Source organism: Rhizophagus irregularis, chromosome 8 (assembly GCF_026210795.1).
Source record: "Rhizophagus irregularis chromosome 8, complete sequence".
NCBI classification, from domain to species: domain Eukaryota; kingdom Fungi; phylum Glomeromycota; class Glomeromycetes; order Glomerales; family Glomeraceae; genus Rhizophagus; species Rhizophagus irregularis.
This window is the reverse complement of record NC_089436.1, coordinates 4479359-4497763: the sequence shown is the minus strand read 5'-3', so window position 1 is coordinate 4497763 and position 18405 is coordinate 4479359. Positions and strand designations below refer to the sequence as shown.

At 25.2% G+C, this 18405-nt stretch overlaps 4 protein-coding genes across 4 annotated transcripts; 3 read left to right on the top strand and 1 right to left on the bottom strand.

The window, feature by feature from the left end:
• Positions 1–1231: 1231 nt before the first annotated feature.
• OCT59_028863 (uncharacterized protein) lies at positions 1232–3703 on the bottom strand (the record flags this gene model as incomplete). Its single annotated transcript, XM_066147613.1, has 5 exons — positions 1232–1352; positions 1425–1835; positions 1892–1919; positions 1995–2170; positions 2239–3703. 5 exons carry the CDS (start codon positions 3701–3703, stop codon positions 1312–1314), a joined length of 2121 nt encoding a protein of 706 aa, XP_065994305.1. The 3' UTR covers positions 1232–1311.
• Positions 3704–7077: 3374 nt separating this feature from the next.
• Positions 7078–9891, top strand: OCT59_028862 (uncharacterized protein; the record flags this gene model as incomplete). The annotated part of the gene is made up of 1 exon (XM_066147612.1): positions 7078–9891. One exon carries the CDS (start codon positions 7078–7080, stop codon positions 9889–9891), a length of 2814 nt encoding a protein of 937 aa, XP_065994304.1.
• A 5235-nt stretch (positions 9892–15126) lies between these two features.
• Positions 15127–16557, top strand: OCT59_028861 (uncharacterized protein; the record flags this gene model as incomplete). Its single annotated transcript, XM_025333485.2, has 1 exon — positions 15127–16557. The coding sequence occupies one exon, from the start codon at positions 15127–15129 to the stop codon at positions 16555–16557; it is 1431 nt and encodes a 476-aa protein (XP_025172051.1).
• A 393-nt stretch (positions 16558–16950) lies between these two features.
• OCT59_028860 (uncharacterized protein) lies at positions 16951–18405 on the top strand (the record flags this gene model as incomplete). Its single annotated transcript, XM_025327286.1, has 1 exon — positions 16951–18405. The coding sequence occupies one exon, from the start codon at positions 16951–16953 to the stop codon at positions 18403–18405; it is 1455 nt and encodes a 484-aa protein (XP_025172052.1).

Sequence of the window (18405 nt, the reverse complement as noted above, 5' to 3'; positions counted from 1 at the left end):
AAGTTTAAAAATTCCGTATACATTCCGCATGATTAATTTTTTCCGTATACATTTCTTATACATTAGTTTTTTAAAAAAATGTTCAAAAATGAATTACTTATTAAATATACGGAATTTGTATACGGAATCTATAGAAACGTACATAAAATGTATACAAAACGTATCCTTTCCGTATACATATTTTTTATAGGGTATAATAAGAAATTATTTCAAATGCTTTGATTAAATAAATAAGTATCTTTATCATTTCTAATGATACCGCCAGATGTACTGTATATTTGCGTCAAAATATTTTCCAATAATAAACAAGTTAGGATAATAATTTTCAATGTTTGTATGTTTCATGCATATAGTATTTTTAAATCCAGGATATTTAACATAATAAACCATATTACATTTTGTCAAATATGGAGAAGGAATCATATAAGTATCTTTGAAAAATCTAAAAAATTAAGCTACGGTTATCTCTCTTGATAAAAATAATTTTAATGAAAGTAGTTTATGACCCAGATAAATACAATAATAGAGCTTACAATAGAATTTAGTAAATGAACTTGTGTTCAGAGTTTGATTGGAGATCAACTGGAAGATGGTATTCGCTTTATCAAGTTTTGACGTACTATCATCATTTCGTAATTTTACTAATTAGTAAATATGTACTTTTAAAGTTTTATTAGTAAAACTGTGTAGATTAAGAATTATCATAATTAGTACAAGTTACGAGATAGAAATGTAATTATTTTCAGTTGGGATCTTTATAAACTAAATTCGGGCTAGAATTAAAAAACTTGCCATCTATTTGATATAAAAGTTAACATATCTAAAAGATATCTAAGTTTTGATAATTAGTAGTTGTAATTGAAAAAAAAATCTGGTAAGAAGTAAATATTTGAAGAAATGATATATAAATCCAATTGAATGAATTAATTTATAAGGCGGACTCTTAAAATCAAAAGTTTTTCATATATAATGTAATTTTTATATTACTTGTATAAAAACAACAATTTTATTTGAAAAATTCTATTATTGTAATGTTGTACATTAAATATGGATATAAATTTATGAAATACAAACAGTTAAATTAACAAAAAAAACCTTATTTCAGGTTTTAGCTAAGAATGAATTTTTTTTATATAGGAGCAAAATGACTATATAAATTTTAATTGACCTAAATTATTTAATTCAAATATATTACATAGAAAATATTGCATGAATATTTGGTGATTTTGTTAGTAATCTTAAAATTAAGTGTATGTTCAATTTTATTTATTAAAAAGAAAAAACATAACTATCTTTTGTAACTCTGAAAATCTAATTGCTTTGAGTATTGTTCAATTGTTCGTTCCAGTCAACTAAATATAATAAAGCATAAAATATCTTTAATTCAACATCATATTTTAATAAGTAACGAATTATAAACTTACCAATCAAATTTGAAATGAATTGATGTTGTTCCAAAGATTCGGTACTAGTTTGTGATTCAGAAATTAAATTACCGATATCATTTCCAAAATCCATTCCTTCAAATTCATCCAATATTTCATTAATAGTTGGTCTTAATCTAGGTTCTTGACTCCAACATTTTGTATAGAGTTTCTCATATTTTTCAGGAGTATTGGGAACTAACTTTTCACGATTATTATTATTAACAATAGAATATGCAAGTGCCCATTTATCATCAAAATGTTCAAATGGAGGATGACCACTGGAAATTTCCCACATTAATACACCAAAGCTATAGATGTCTGAAGATTTAGTATATGGAGATGAAGATTCTGGATTTTTAAGATGTTCTGGTCCCATATAAGCAACAACACCAAAATTACCAATATAAGCTGAAGTTTGATTATTTTGATTTTTTGAAATACCAAAATCTGTGATTTAGCATTACTTTCATGAATGACTATATTCTTAGAATGCTAAAAAGAATAAATTACATAAATAAATTATTGCTAGTACTAATATGACATTAAATAATAAGTACTAATACTTACAAGATCTCTATGAAAAATATTTTCATAATGCAAATAATTTAACCCATCTGCAATTTGAAATGCTAATTTTTTCTTATCATTCCATGTCAAATTCCTAAAATTATTTTTGAGATAATTTTGAAGTTCTCCACCATCAGCATACTGCATAATAAGAAGATATTCATTTGTTTTTGGATCTAAAAATAATTTATAGGAAATTAAAAAAATAACAAAAATGCAATGTAAAAAAAAAATTTCAAATTACCTAAACTAATACCAAAGCAACGTATAATTCTTTCACTATAATCAAGGTACATGTGCATTTTTAGTTCATGAATAAATGCATCTAACAAATCATTCTTAATATGAGTTGTGTTAGTTAATTTTTTGCAAACAACATAATTATTAGTTTTAGTCCAAATTGCTTTTGATATTATTCCAAAACTTCCTGCATCAAGTGGTTCAGCATTTTTTGATTCTTTATAAGATATAAGTTTAACTTTTTCATGTTTTAAAGCATTTTCAATCCATTTATTTGCGCCTAAACTTCCTTTTTCTACTTTTTTAAACGGGTTTTTTAAAACTTCTTTCACTCCCTTACCAATCTTATAAAAGAACCCAAGTTTATATTTTGCATTGCTAAATCCTTGTTGAGCTGATTTTTGGTACCAATAAGTGGCTTTAAATTCATCTTTTTCAATACCAATTTCTTCTTCATAACAAACACCCAAATAAAATTGTGCTTCTTTATCTCCATTTTCTACTGCTTTTTGATAACAATAGAAGGCCTTTTCTAAATTCTTTTCCGTTCCATTTCCATCTTTATAACATATGGCTAAATTAAAAATTGCTTCAGTATTACCATTTTCTGCTGCTTTTTGATACCAACAAAATGCTTTTTCTAAATTTCTTTCTGTTCCTTTTCCATTTTCATAACATATGGCTAAATTATTCATTGCAACTTCATTACCATTTTCTGCTGCTTTTTGATACCAATAGAAGGCTTTTTCTAAATGTTTTTCTGTTCCTTCTCCATTATAATAACATTTGGCTAAACCTGTCATTGCATTAATATGACCTTTTTCTGCTGCTATTTGATACCAATAGAAGACTTTTTCTAAATTCTTTTCTATTCCTTCTCCATTGTAATAACATATGGCTAAATTAATCATTGCATTTTTATTGCCATTTTCTGCTGCTTCTTGATACCAATAGAAAGCTTTTTCTAAATTCTTTTCTATTCCTTCTCCATTGTAATAACATATGGCTAAATTATCCATTGCATTTTTATTGCAATTTTCTGCTGCTTTTTGAAACCAATAAAAGGCTTTTTCTAAATTCTTTTCTATTCCTTCTCCATTGTAATAACATATGGCTAAACTATTCATTGCAATTTCATTACCATTTTCTGCTGCTTTTTGATACCAATAAAAGGCTTCTTCTAAATTCTTTTCTGTTCCTTTTCCATCTTTATAGCATATGGCTAAATCAAATTGTGCAACTTCACTACCATTTTCTGCTGCTTTTTGATACCAATAGAAGGCTTTTTCTAAATTCTTTTCTGTTCCTTTTCCATTTTCATAACATATGGCTAAATTATCCATTGCATGTACAACACCATTTTTTGCTGCTTTTTGATACCAATGGAAGGCTTTTACTAAATTCTTTTCTGTTCCTTTTCCATTATAATTTCTAGTTGCTAAATTATACATTGCAAACTTCTTTGCCATTTCCTGATGCTTTTTTATTTTGATGAAATAATTCAGTTTCACTTTCAGACATTTTAATAATGAAAGTTAAAACAATTATGTTTGTGGACAGTGGGAGTATTAATTACAGTAGATCAACAGTTTGTGTAATTGAGTACTTAGTTATTATGTTTTCTAAAATGGATTTCGCAATTGTCGCACAAAAAAAAGGAACAGACAAATGATCAATGATCACATGATAATCGACCAATCAAATGGTCTATCACAATAATTTACCTGCCGATCATTTAACGCTCAATAACTTGGCCAATAATGTTATGATTTGGTTAAAAAAAAAAATAAATTTATGTATAAAATTTGAAGATAGATTAATATCTTTCAATGGAGCAAAATTAACAGATTTATGTATTATGTGATAAAATCGAATAATGGCACTGAAAATCGATGGTTATACATGGAAGAAGTTTAAAGCTTTGTATAGATATTCTTTGCATCATGCATAATCTATAAAAAAAAAGTAATACTATACAATATATATATGTTGAATTGACTTTATACTGAACCTGGAGTTCTATTTTCACCATGGTTTTATCATTGCACGTGATTAAGTTACTTAAACAGGAGAAAAATTCATAATATTTAAACCTAGATCGTCATTAGCTTAAATTAAAAAAAATTGACCAACATTTGTGCTTATAGTACAGTTTTTTACTTATAAAGAATTCGGTTGATTATAACTTTTGCTTATTAAAATTAAAAGGTTGTTTACTTATAGAAGTTGGCCAATAATGATTTGATTTGTATAAAGATCTATTTATTAAAATTTGATATAAAATAAGATTTCCAGTAAATTTTGGTAGTATTATGATATATGAAATTTCAAATAAAATGATGGCCGTCCTGGCGGTCCTGCTTCTGCTATAATATAGTATAGTACAAGATAAACAAGTCAAGTATAAAGTACTTGAATATATTGTTTGAATATACTGCTTAAATAATATTTGTCATTTTGATTAAATAACTTTCAAGATATAAGAGTGTCAATTGAATAAATTACAAACAAACTTTATAATGCTCATTTTCTTTTGCTTATTTAGCTTATTAAAACAAAAAACAAATAAGTTTAATAAAGGTCATTGCCGAAGCGAGCTTCGCCGGTGTCACGTGATTTTTTAAAATTGGCCAGAATTAGGTAACGCATTTCATTTTTTGATAACAAAATCGCCGGCGAAATCGCTTCCGGTGATTCGTAGCAATTTTAAAATTAAAAAGTAATTAATATGTGGCTTAAAACACCATTATCACTCACTTCTACTTTCTAAAAAGTTCTGAGATTACTTATCGAAATGTGAAATATCAGTCTATTTTTGACTTCACAAACTCGAGCAATAAATTATAAAAAATTTAAATATGAAAAGCAAAAGAATTTTTTCGTATGTTTTTTTTCGATAACGGAAAGAACAGAGAATTACTGACATCCAATATTTACTCATTTACGAAATTAGTACTTCGGTACAGTCATATACAGTATAGCTTTTTTAAACTTAGTTTTTAAATTCTATTTAAGCTACAACAATTTTTGCAATACTAAAATATTTAACTACTGAATAATTTAATCTTAATGATTTAACGAAATGATATGTGGGTTGCATATTCACATATTACATTTGATATTGTAATAATATATGAAAGGTGAATTTTCTTTTGATCATTCAAAATTATGTCAAAGAAATTAGGGAAAATGATATTAATTAATAATAATGAAATCTGATGATTTGTACTTGTTTTTCATCTACCTTGCGATAATAATTGGAATATGCAGAGAATGGATTTTTGAAAAAAAATTATATTGATGCCGGTTACATGTGATTTATAATCATCTTTGGTAGGATTAAAAAATTATTGAGCTTCGCTTTTTTTTTTACAAATAACATTTTAAAGATTTTTTATATAATTATAGTTTGAATTGATATTTGATGCAATATTTTAACTCTTTGTCTTTATGCTTCTAATATACATTGTATTCTTATTAAAATCCTTATAGTTTGACGGTTTTTAGAACTACTGTATAATTTCGTTACTCATTCTCTAATGACTTAAAATTTTTCACCATAAATATCAATTTGGCTTATTATGTTACTCTCATTTTAAATATGCTAGTTTATTTAAAAAGCTACAAAAAAAAATATTTGATTTGAAAATCGATCTAATTAACGTAAATGGTTTATTTGTAACATTCCCTTAATTTAATGGATAACATTGAAGGCATTCTCTTAATTTGATCAGTTTATTCACATTTTATTTTCAATTGGAATATTTGTTTCTTTTGTTGATAATATTGAAAACACTCTCCTAATATGGCTGGTTTATTCTAATGATTTTCATTAGCTTTAAAGACTCTAGTTTTTTTTTTTGATTGACACTTAATTTTACTTCTTAGTAAAAAGAAATTTACTTTAAATTATGTTGTGTAATTTTAATAAATAGAAAGAATGATATATATTTATCAAAAAATTTTGTATTCATAAATTTCTTTGGTTGCTACATGATTGAACTTTGAAGAAATATAATATTTATTTTTTTTAATTGAAAAAGTGGTTAAAACCTTCAAAAATATAATATTTCTTTGTGTAGTAATTTTTGCGCGTTTTTTTTCTAAGTGTTTTTATATTGTTATTGACAAAAAATGTTGCGAAACGTTTTTTTTTTTTTGAGATTTTTTAAGATAAAAAACGTTTTGCAACATTTATGCAATGTTTTTTATCAATAATAATATAAGATATTTCTGTGGTTTCTTTAAATAAAGGTATGAAACATAATAAATAAATCTGTATCAATTACAACTTTAGTTATTGACTAAGTTAACAAAATTATTATACTAAAATTAATTTTGTTTAATATTTTATCCAAGATAAAAACATAAATTAGAAATGAAACAATTTCACACAGGTATCAAAATTACAATAATTGGTCTAATACTATTTATATTTAAATATAATATTGTTACAGATAATCATAAAATTTTTAAAATAGTTATATATGTATATTTTATTTATTATGATGTGTGTGTAAATGTAATAAAGAAACAAAATTTTTTGGTTTGAAACAATTTTAACTTTACTGTGTATTACAAGTTTCAATTATAAAAATTATAATAATTGGTTTTAAATATTCAGAAGCATGAAATATGAAGATATGATACATAAAATTTAAAATTTAATGTATAAATAGCATGAATTTTTGAAGATAATTTAAGGTATTTTAGAAAATTTCTTCACCTATTTTCTTTCTTCTTTCAATATTTTTTCAACCTATTTTCTTACTTCTTTAAATATTTTTTCAATATTTTTTCAACCACTCTTCAATATTTTTCTTCAACATTTTCCTTATTTAAAATGAGTAATAACAGAATAGTTAAAGAATTGTTACAAGAACTTAAGGAAGCAAATGAAAGATATGCGAAGCTATTACAATTATTCAATGGAAATTTTAGTGATATCAAAGATAATAAAGATATTAATAAGAATGACCAATGGAAATATGGAATAGTTAAAGAATTGTTACAAGAGCTTAAGGAAGCAAATGGAAGAGATGCAAAACTATTACAATTATTTAATGAAAAATTTAGTGATATCAAGGATGATAAAGAAGATATTAATAAGAATGATCAGTATTGTGAAAAATGTGATGGGAAATTAAAGAATTATGAGCATGAATTATGTAATGGATGTAAGCTTGAAAGGAATAAAAGTAATAAAGGTAAAGATAAGATTATGGAAATTAGGATTAAAGTTAAAAATTGTAAAGGATCTTATGGAGAAATTGTAGAAGGAATTTTAGGATGGGAAAAGGAATTAGAAAAATGCGATGAATATATTAAAACCCATTATGAGGAATGTAAATCTGTTGAATACGAAGAAAAAAATGATGGATGTACATGTAAAAAATGTGAGAAACAAATTAGGATTAGATTTTTTTGTAAAAATTGTAAAAATTTGTATGAGAATGAAAAAAATTGCAAAATATGTGATGAAATTAAAGAATATCAAAATATGGGTTTTTTCTATTACGAGAGCAAATTTGGGGAATTAGTTAAAAATCGGGAGGAAAATATTAAGCAACAAATTAATCAATGTTTGAGAAATGGAAGTAATGAAATTGAAATTCTTGATCTAGGTGAAAATACTTCGTTTAAAGAAGAATGGGAAAGTTTAGAACAAAAGATTAATAAGAAAAAGGATATTATTAAAAGATATGGGTATACTATTTTTGAACAAATGGAAGAATATGCAAAAAGTGAGGAATTTAAAAAATATGTTGATAATGAAGGAGATATTGGAAAATTTTTGATGGAATTTTATCAACGAACAGGTGGTAATATGAGAATTTGTTCAAGATGCATGATGATATATGATAAAGGGGAAGAATTTATTGAAAAGGATTGTATGTGTTTGGATTGTCATAAAACTGAAATTAGGGATGGGAAATTAGTATTTGTCGAAAAAGTTATTGAAGAAATAATTCGAAATAAATGTATTATACATGGGGAAATTTATGGTAAAAGTTGTAAAAAATGTTTAGAGGATAAGGGTATTGAAAAATGTACAAGCTGCAATAATTACGCATTTCCAAAGAATAGTGAAAAATATAATGGAAATTTTTGGAAAAAGCATTATCGATCTAATGGTAGTAATTATGAGGGATTTATGTGTGAAAAGAATCGTGAAGAATGTGAAATAATTACTGTAAAGGAGGATGAATTGATAATGTTGAATAAAGCAATTAATAAGTTTAATGGAGAACCAGCAAATCGAGCAGTGCAGTTATGGAAGAAATATGAAGAGTATTTAGAAAAAGGGTTTCCAGAAGGGGTTATTGATATGAATGCAAATGGAGGATATATTTATAAGGGAGGAAGACCAAATAATGGTAAAATTAGTTGTAAATGTTATGATGAAAGAAATAAGTTTTGTGGAAAACATCAACATGAAATAAAATTGCGAAATTACATATGTTTAAATTGTCAAAAAGAAAGTAATCCAAATTGGAAGGAGAAGGAAAAAAAGATGTGGAAGAAACATGATGATGCTGGTGAAAATATTGAATGGGGAGAACTCAGTAAAGTTAATGAACAAAGCATAAGTAATGAATGGGGAGAACCGAGTACAAATAGTACAAGTAAGTTATGGGATGAACAAGTTAATGAACAAAGCATAAGCAATGAATGGGGAGAGCCGAGTACAAATCAGTTATGGGATGAACAAGTTAATGAACAAAGCATAAGCAATGAATGGGGAGAACCGAGTAAAAATCAGTTATGGGATGAACAAGTGAATAAGCCAGAACCGAGTAGTAATGAATGGGGAGAACCGAGTACAAATAGTACAAGCAAGTTATGGGATGAACAAGTTAATGAACAAAGCATAAGCAATGAATGGGGAGAACCGAGTAAAAATCAGTTATGGGATGAACAAGTGAATAAGCCAGAACCGAGTAGTAATGTATGGGGAGAACCGAGTACAAATAGTACAAGCAAGTTATGGGATGAACAAGTTAATGAACGAAGCATAAGTAATGAATGGGGAGAACCATGTACAAGCAAGTTATGGGATGAACAAATTAATGAAACAAGTATAAGTAATGAATGGGGAGAACCGATTATAAGCAAGTCATGGGATGAACAAGTTAATGGTTATTTGGGGACAGTTAACAACAATTATGATGAAAGGGAATGGTCAGAAGTTGTGAAAAATGATACCAGATTTCATAATGAAAATCGAGAAATAAAAAGGTTTAGGAGTGCACCAGAATTGGGGAATAGAAATAATTTTGAAATATTAAATGAGGATAGGGAAAAAATGAAGAAAGCATTGGAATTAAGTAATACTAAGAAAGGGAATTTGAATGATAAAGTTAGAAGAAACAATAATGAATGTCAATTTTGCGGTTTTAAGTTTAAATTGGAAGTTTATATGGGTAGAGTAAGATGTGAGAAATGTTTATGGAAATTTGTAATTAAGAAATGGGATAGTATTGTTGAAGAAGAAAAAGAAATGATTGAACAAGCTAAAGAAATGAATATTAATTTGGAGGGTTGTAATAATTTTAGTAAACAAAAGTTTGACTGGGAATTGAGAAATGGTAGATGTGTTAACAGAAAAAAAATGTATAATGGTAGATGTGTTGAGAGAAAAAGAATGTATGTATAAAGTTATTGATCTTTATTGAATTAATATATATAATTATTATGAGAATGGCTTTTTTTGGTGAGTAATCGAAAAGACTATTGTGTAACTTTTTCAATAGATAATACTTTACTGCGTCAGATTTTTATCACATTGGATTGGTTGAGAATCAACACAAAATTCACAATATATTTACGTAATAATACATCATTCCACTATAAAAAAAATGATATATTATACTAATATTAATTAGAAGATTTTGATTCAGATTGATATTGATAAAACTGAAATATTTCTTCTAAGAAGAAGTACAATAGATTTGTACAAAAATTACCAATCAATTCCAGAATAATTTTTTATTAATGTACGAAATAAAAGAAGATAAAAATAAAAAAAGTTACTTTATTCTATTTTTAAACGGATGAAATTATTCCAATTTTGGAATAATAAGATCTAATTTTATTAATTGTATTATGTTTTCTTAAAAATTATTTATTTATAATTGATAACAATATACTTGAATAGAATTATGAGAATTAGAAATTTCCTAGTAAAGTAAGCGAAATTTATGAAGAATCAAATGGAAAAACACGTGTGTTTATTATGTTTATTAATGAGATTAGCCCAGCCTTTTGTACGTGGCCCATTTTCATCCAATCATTCGGTCTTGTGACCGATATAGCTACTCCCTCATTCAATAACATATTTATTTACAAGAAAATTGATTAATTGACAGCAAGTACTATCTTGACTATATTTTACATAATATGTTTATAGTTATTGGTATAAAAAATAAAGCGCTCTGTCCATTTATCAATAAATTATTAGTAGAAATAAAATATATATACTTAATTCATTATTTGACATTTTGAAAACAAAGTTGAAATTTATCCTATATTCCTGTTGATAGTCGAAAGTCATTGTTAAAGAATTCATATCATTTCGAAGTTGTGTACATACAATTTAGTTAGGTATTCCACTTTAAGTGAATTTAATGATGATGGTTCTATAAATAAGAAACTTATCTATCAGTTTATATACTAATTTTTTTTTATTCCTTCTTAAAATTAGATTTTAAAAGAAGGATTTCAAGAATTCATGTGATCGATGAGCTAAATCATTATTCAATCCACCAGTCATTATCGGTATGAACCATTTTATTCCTTCTTATTAAAAAAAATAATAACATGTTTTTTTATTCTTTTATCATATTCCATCATACTCTACGTCTAAAGGGAACTTTTTATTATTGGCTTTTACCCTATTAAGAAAAACATATATGTACATTATACTAGTGACAATGACATAAAAATTTTTTTTTAGTTAATATTTTTAAGTAACTAGATTTAAAATATTATAAATTTAGCAAATTTTTTTTTACAATAATACAGTATATTGAAATAATTTTTGCTCATTCATTAACACTGTAATTTAATGCATTCATAATTCTTTCTGTTAGTATATAGTAAACAAATTTATTAATTTTATTATATTGAAATCACTTTAGTGAAATTTTTTTTTTTTTGACAAAATGTTATTACAAATAAGCCAAATTAAGTCATAAGATGAAATATTGTTAATGAGATCGATTTCATCGTATAAATATATCTGAAATTTACGAATTTTATAAATTTTAAAAAAGGTTTTATTTTCAAATTACTCTAAAACAATTCCAAATTTCAAAATTCTCTCCATACATACAGTTTATATAAAAATTGTTTCTTTTATACTATTATTATTAGTTATTAAACCCTAAAAATTATACAGTGTTAGTGCCATAATTTAGTACCATTTGTATAACAGAATAACTCAATGATCATCACATGACGACCATGTAAAAGATGAATATGAAACTTGTAATAATGGAGGGAACCAATGGTTATATAATGATGTAATATGAAGCGCCGGATTTATCTAGGGTGAAAATGGATTAATCCATATTTCATCCCGGATCTTCCCATATTTTATCTTGGATCTGATCCATATTTTACCAAAAATTACATCACATCTGACCAGTATGGCGCTTCATAATGTAATTCCAAGAGTTAGTAATACATTAGAAGTTAATAACCCTAAAATAGTACCCAATTTAAGATTTAAAACCATATAAAAATTACAAAAAAAAAGATGAGTTTTATGCATCAAATTTTGAGTCCAGGTTTAAGGCTTCTTTAACGTACAATTAAACTATCTTTGGTATGAATTACTTCTTATTGTTGTTACACCATAAATTAAAAATTTTAATAAAATAACTTCAACATTGTTGATTTTAAAGTTAGTCAAGTTGCTTTACCATTCGTTCCAATAGAAATTTTTTTAAAAATCTGTAATATTAGGAAGTTCCAGACCTCAATACTGTGTATTTACACACGTGATAGTATTGGCGGAGAAAACGCAAGAAAATCTTCATTTTTTGTTGTCCAATCTTATAAAGATTCAAAATTATATATTATTCAGTAAAATTATGAAAAGTTGCTATTAGTTTTATAATGATAAAGACCCGAAGCCTCTTGAACAATCATTAATTAAACTATGTAAATACAGTATTCTCAAATATATTATTAATTTTAGTACTAAATTAAAAAGAATATTCAACCGCGCGCTATAAGTTCTAACATACTATCTATTAAATGACGATAATAGTGTTATCCAATCATCATTGATTGTATCACTAAATAGTTTATTTAATTATTTGTTACATAATCATTCTGTTTAGAGGTCGGAACCGTAAAAAACAGCCAAACTGGACTGGTTAACAATTGGTTAGCCAAGAGTCTTAATCAAAAATTTATATTTTAGAAATATTTTTTAGCCGCAAAATTGTTTCGATTTAATATTATGATTAGAATGTCGAAACTTAAAGTTTGAGAACGCGTGACCGCATGCATATCTCTGGTCCGTATTATTAAAATCTGACCAGAATTATGTTTAAAATAGTGTTAACATGTTAACCTATAATTGAGATGTCCTAACTGATTAATTACTGCTACTACATTTGGAATCTTTTTAATTATATACTCTTTGTTACTACGTACTATGTTAAAAAAAATTGTAAAATTATGGCGGCAAATACTAGAAAGGATATAAAACTATAGAAGGAGATATAATTTATAATTTTTTTCTTTGAAGATTTTAAAAAATATGTTTATTCTTTTTTCAGAAGCTTTTGATATTAGTATAATAGTATGTTATTCAACGTTGCATTATATATTAATTTTTAGATATTGCTGAATTTACCACTGGCGAACTATACTTTCGTATCAAGAGAAAAAAGCCACACTAACTTTGGTTTATATGGTTATGGCTTATACTGGTTTACTTTATAATTGATACCCTACAATTGGTTCTAATGGATATTGTTATTTAAAAGTTAATTTTTTGGTCAAGAAGAATTTAAGCTAATGGCATGAGTGTTTCTGATATAATTTCTTAAGGTTACTAGAAGATCAAGAGTATAGAGAATTTAACAAGATAGAAGAATCTGACAAGAATTCTTTAATATACTGTCACTGTTATTAAATATTAGCAAACCCTTTAAAACTACATTACTTTTTTCCTTGATACTTAGTAATTTATTTCATTTAATTTTATCTTGTAGTTGTCACTTCTGTTTTAATATTTTCATTACGATAAATATAGTGAATTTCTTTTTTGTTATTTTAACGAATGATATACAGTTGTTTAATTTCTGGTATAAAAATCTAAACGTCAGCATTTTTCTATACCAGGGTACTTTTTGTATTTAATTGGGTTATTTTACAGAATTAATTGTGTGAAATTGCAAAAAGTCAATTACTTACTTTCAAGTCTAGTTACCCTCTTGAATGAAGTGTCCTTTGTTGGAAATGAAGCATCATTAAAAATGGTAAGTATTTAGGATAGTACCTTTATAAGATATATTGAATGTTAAAATTTATGATCAAAATTGAAAGAATTCCATTTCTTTTTATAGATTTCTATAATAGCAAATATTTGTCTATCTTTCTTTATTTTTAATTTTATGAGATATTCCCAATTAATTTCCTTATTTCAAAATTTTCATCTTATTGCATAGTTTAAATTATAGATACATGATTTACTTGTAGATATATCTTATATAATCAACCTTTTTTGCTTTATTTACAATGACAATATGATTCTATCTGACTGAAAAATGAAATTAAATAGTTACTTTTATTTATTGCAAATTTATTTTTTAATAAGCTTTTTTACATTAAACATGATATGCCATCATTTACATTTATCTTTACTGTAATAACAAAATTAAATAAAACCTTCTTAATTATTCTTAATTGCTTCACCGATAATGATTTCACCTAACGTTTAGATATCTTACCGACATGTATGGTAATTTTTACGCTTACGGACCGTTCCCAGCATAACGCTGGCCGTTTGATCACGTGTTAGTGCATAGCTCTGCATAACTTTGGCCATAAATATAATTTTTTTTTAAAAAAAAAAAAATCATTTTTTAATATAGACTTAATTTAGTAATAATTAATATGTAACTTCAAATTTTTAAATTTTTTCATTAATTACTATCGTAATATCTGGTATTTTTAGCTGTGATGAACAAAAAAAAAAAATAATTTAAATTTTCTTTAATTAGTTTTGTGTCGATGAAATGATTGTCAGTAAAATAACTTTCAGTGAAACATTTAGTCAGCAATCGGTGAATCGGTGAAGTGATTGTCGGAGAAGTAATCGTCAGTGAAATGATTTTCGGTGAAATTAAGACCCAGGCAGATCTACCCTTGTGACTGAGTATAGCTATCAAATTTTGCGGAAAGCTATATCATAATTTTTCGCTCTATTTTTTTTTTTTTTTTTTTAATTGACCAGTTTTGACCATTTTTTCATAATCAATTTTTTTACAACATTGAAGAGAAATTCGTTGTAATTTTGTGTATAAATTTTTGATAAAATAATAAGGTACGAATCTACGCACATCATTTAATGAAACGTAATATCGATAAGTTTTTTAAATAAATTTTAATTGATTGAATATTGCAAATTCAAATATAAATTAACTTTGCCGCAGGTATTATCGTTATATAGAGATAATCCTTAAAAGATCGACAACTCACTTACTTTTTAGCTATAAAAATAAAATTCATGTAACTAGATGCAGATGAATGACTTTGTATAACATTAATAACATATAAACAATAATTAAACGTATTGTTGATTAATTTTGTATTCATTTTTTTTTTTTTTTTTTTTTTTTTAATATATATAAATTTAAAAATTAAAGACAATATGACAGAACTTAATTTTGATTGTCTTACACTTATTTTTGATGAATTACGAACAGATAAAAAATCCTTACATTCATGTCTTTTCGTTAATAAGAAATGGTGTAACATTGTAGTTCCAATTTTATGGAAATATTCATTATATAATTTAAGCGAACAAAAAGAAGAAAAAATTTTTAATATAATACTTTCCTGTTTACCTTTATCTTCTAAACAACTTTTATTGGTTAATGATATTAAATTATCATCAAAAATTCTTTTAAATACTCCAACATTTAATTATATTAGTTTTTGTAAATTTCCGGAAAATGAAGTTATAAGAAAAATTATAGAAATGGTTTTAGGAGATCTTACAAGATATTATAAAAGAAATATTTTAGAACAAGAAATTTACAAATTATTTGTTAGTCAATGTAAAAATATTGGAGAATTACGATGGCAAACTTTACAACCTTTATCATTATTTCCTGGGGCATCAACATGTTTCTCTCAACTTTATAATTTATTTATTGATGTTTTTTCATTAAATTCTGATACACTTTATGAAATGGCAAAATTTTGTAAAAATTTAAATTCATTATCTATTCATAATTTTTCTAAAGATCTTCCTGGATTGGTCTCTTTAATTGATGCACAGGTAAATTTAAGGAGAGTAAATCTTTGTACTATTTTTAAAGGAGGAAATTGTGAGGATTTAAGCAAGGCGTTAACGAGAAAATGTAATACGATAAGTTATCTTTCTTTTAATTCAATTGGTACTATTCCACCTTCATTTTTATCATCACTCGTTAATTTAAAGTGGTTATCAATTTTTAATAATGAAGATTATGAAGATATTGAAGATGATATTAAAGAATTACAAAAATATCTTGCTATATCAGAATTTCCAAATCTTCAATATCTTAATATTAATGGATTATCATGTTTTAAAGAATTATCAATGTTAGTTGAAAAAACCAAAGGAAATCTTTCACATATTGATATTTTTAATATTGATAGGGATATTGCTAAAAATACAGGAATGTTAATTAAAGTAATTGCAGAAAATTGTCCAAATATTAAATTATTATTTACTTACCTTGAACCTCAAGATTTTATTCATATAAAATCTTTATTAATAAATTGTAGATATTTAAAAACAATAAGATTTGATAGTTTAGATTTTTTTATGGATGAAAATGATAATAATATAGGGGATGAATTATTAGATATTTTAATCTCATTTTCTCCAAAATGTTTAAATGATATAACTGTTAGTAAAAGTTGGAAATTTTCTATTAATACTTTTGAACGTTTTTTTGAAAGTTTTAGAGATCGACCTTTACATTATTTTTATATGATTTGTCATGGAAGAAGTTATATTACTGAAGAACATAAAATTATGGTTAAACAATATATTGAAGAAGGAGTTATAAAATATTCAAGTTTTAGTTAAATCATAAGACGTAAGTAATATAATTTTCACACACATATATATATATATATATATTATATCTCAAATATTTCAAGGAATTTGTCCTGTAATCAAGTTATTTATTTTTTACATAATAAGTTTTCCTTTCATTTCTTAATAAAATATTAAATAATCAACGAAATTGTTAAGATGATGTAAAAATATACATATTGTGTAAAGATCTACCCAATTAGATCGATTATATAAATTGCGCTTAACCATATTTTATTAACTGTGTTTCGATTATACTGATTGTTGCATCATAGTTATGTGATACTATCAGTCATTTTATCTGATAACGTGACGAAATAAATAATTATGATATTATTATATATAAAAGTAATTGTAATTTATTTCCTCTTTTATATCTTAAAAATGAAAGAAATCAATTTAGATTGTCTTATCCTTATTTTCGATATACTACAAGATGATAAAGAATCTTTATATTCTTGTTTATTAGTTAATAAAAAATGGTGTAATATTGCGGTACCAATATTATGGAAGAAACATACATGGTGTTCCGATATGAATTTTCGATCAGAAAAAAAACTTTTTAACGTATTACTCTCTTTTTTGCCAATCTCTTCAAAAAAACTTTTATCAGATAATAAGATTGAATTATTACCTTCAACAATTTTAAAATCTCCATGTTTTAATTATATCAATTTTTGTGAATTTCCGGCAAGCCATAATGTATCACAAATGGCTAATACTGTGTTACGTGGACTTTACAATTATCATAAAAGAAGTCTTTTAGAGCAAGAAATTTATAAGTTATTTGTTCACCAATGTAACAATGTCAAACATTTATTTTGGAATACAAGTCAACCTATACCATTTTTTCCTGGAGCATCGACATGTTTCTCCAAACTCTACGAATTACGTATTGATACTGATTTCGTAAAATCTGATGCTCTTTATGAGATGGCACATATTTGTAAAAGTTTAACCACATTATATATTTACGGTATTTCAGATTGTTCCCAAATTCTTTCTGGATTAATTTACTTAATTGATGCTCAAAGGAATTTAGAGAAAATATGTTTTAATATTGAGGGTGATGAAAAAACTAGAGAAGAATTAAGCAATGCATTAGTAAGAAATAACAATATGATAAGTAATCTTTGTTTAAGCTCAGTTAAAAATATTATACCTTCATCTCTAATATCACTTGTTAACTTAAAGAAGCTAACAATTTATAATTGGGAAAATTATGAAGTAGAGATTAAAGAATTTCAAGAATATCTTGCAATATCTGAATTTCAAAATCTTCGATACCTAAATATTAGTAATTTATCTTGTTTCAAAGAAATATCATTATTAATTGAAAAAACTAAAGGAGGTGTTCTAGAAATTTCTGTTGAAACTGCCAATAAAGCTGCCAAAAATACTGGAATGTTAATTAAAGCAATTGCTGAAAATTGTCCAAATATTGATTATTTAAGTACATATATTGAACCTAATGATTTTATTCATGTAAAATCATTATTATTAAATTGTAGAAACTTAAAAACAATAAAGTTAGATGGCTTGAAATTTTTCGTGGATATAAATGATAGTAATATAGGGGATGAATTATTAGATGTTTTAGTAAAATTCTCTCCAAAATCTTTAGATGATATTGCAATTAGTGAATGTTGGAAATACTCAATTGAAGCCTGTGAACGATTTTTCGAGAGTTATAGAAAACAACCTTTAAGTTCATTTGGTATCATAAGATATGATGAACGCATTGATCGTAATTATGTTACTAAAGAACATAAAGATATTATTAATAAATACTTTAATGAGGGAGTGTTGAAATATGCAGATTATAGATTTTATTTCTGA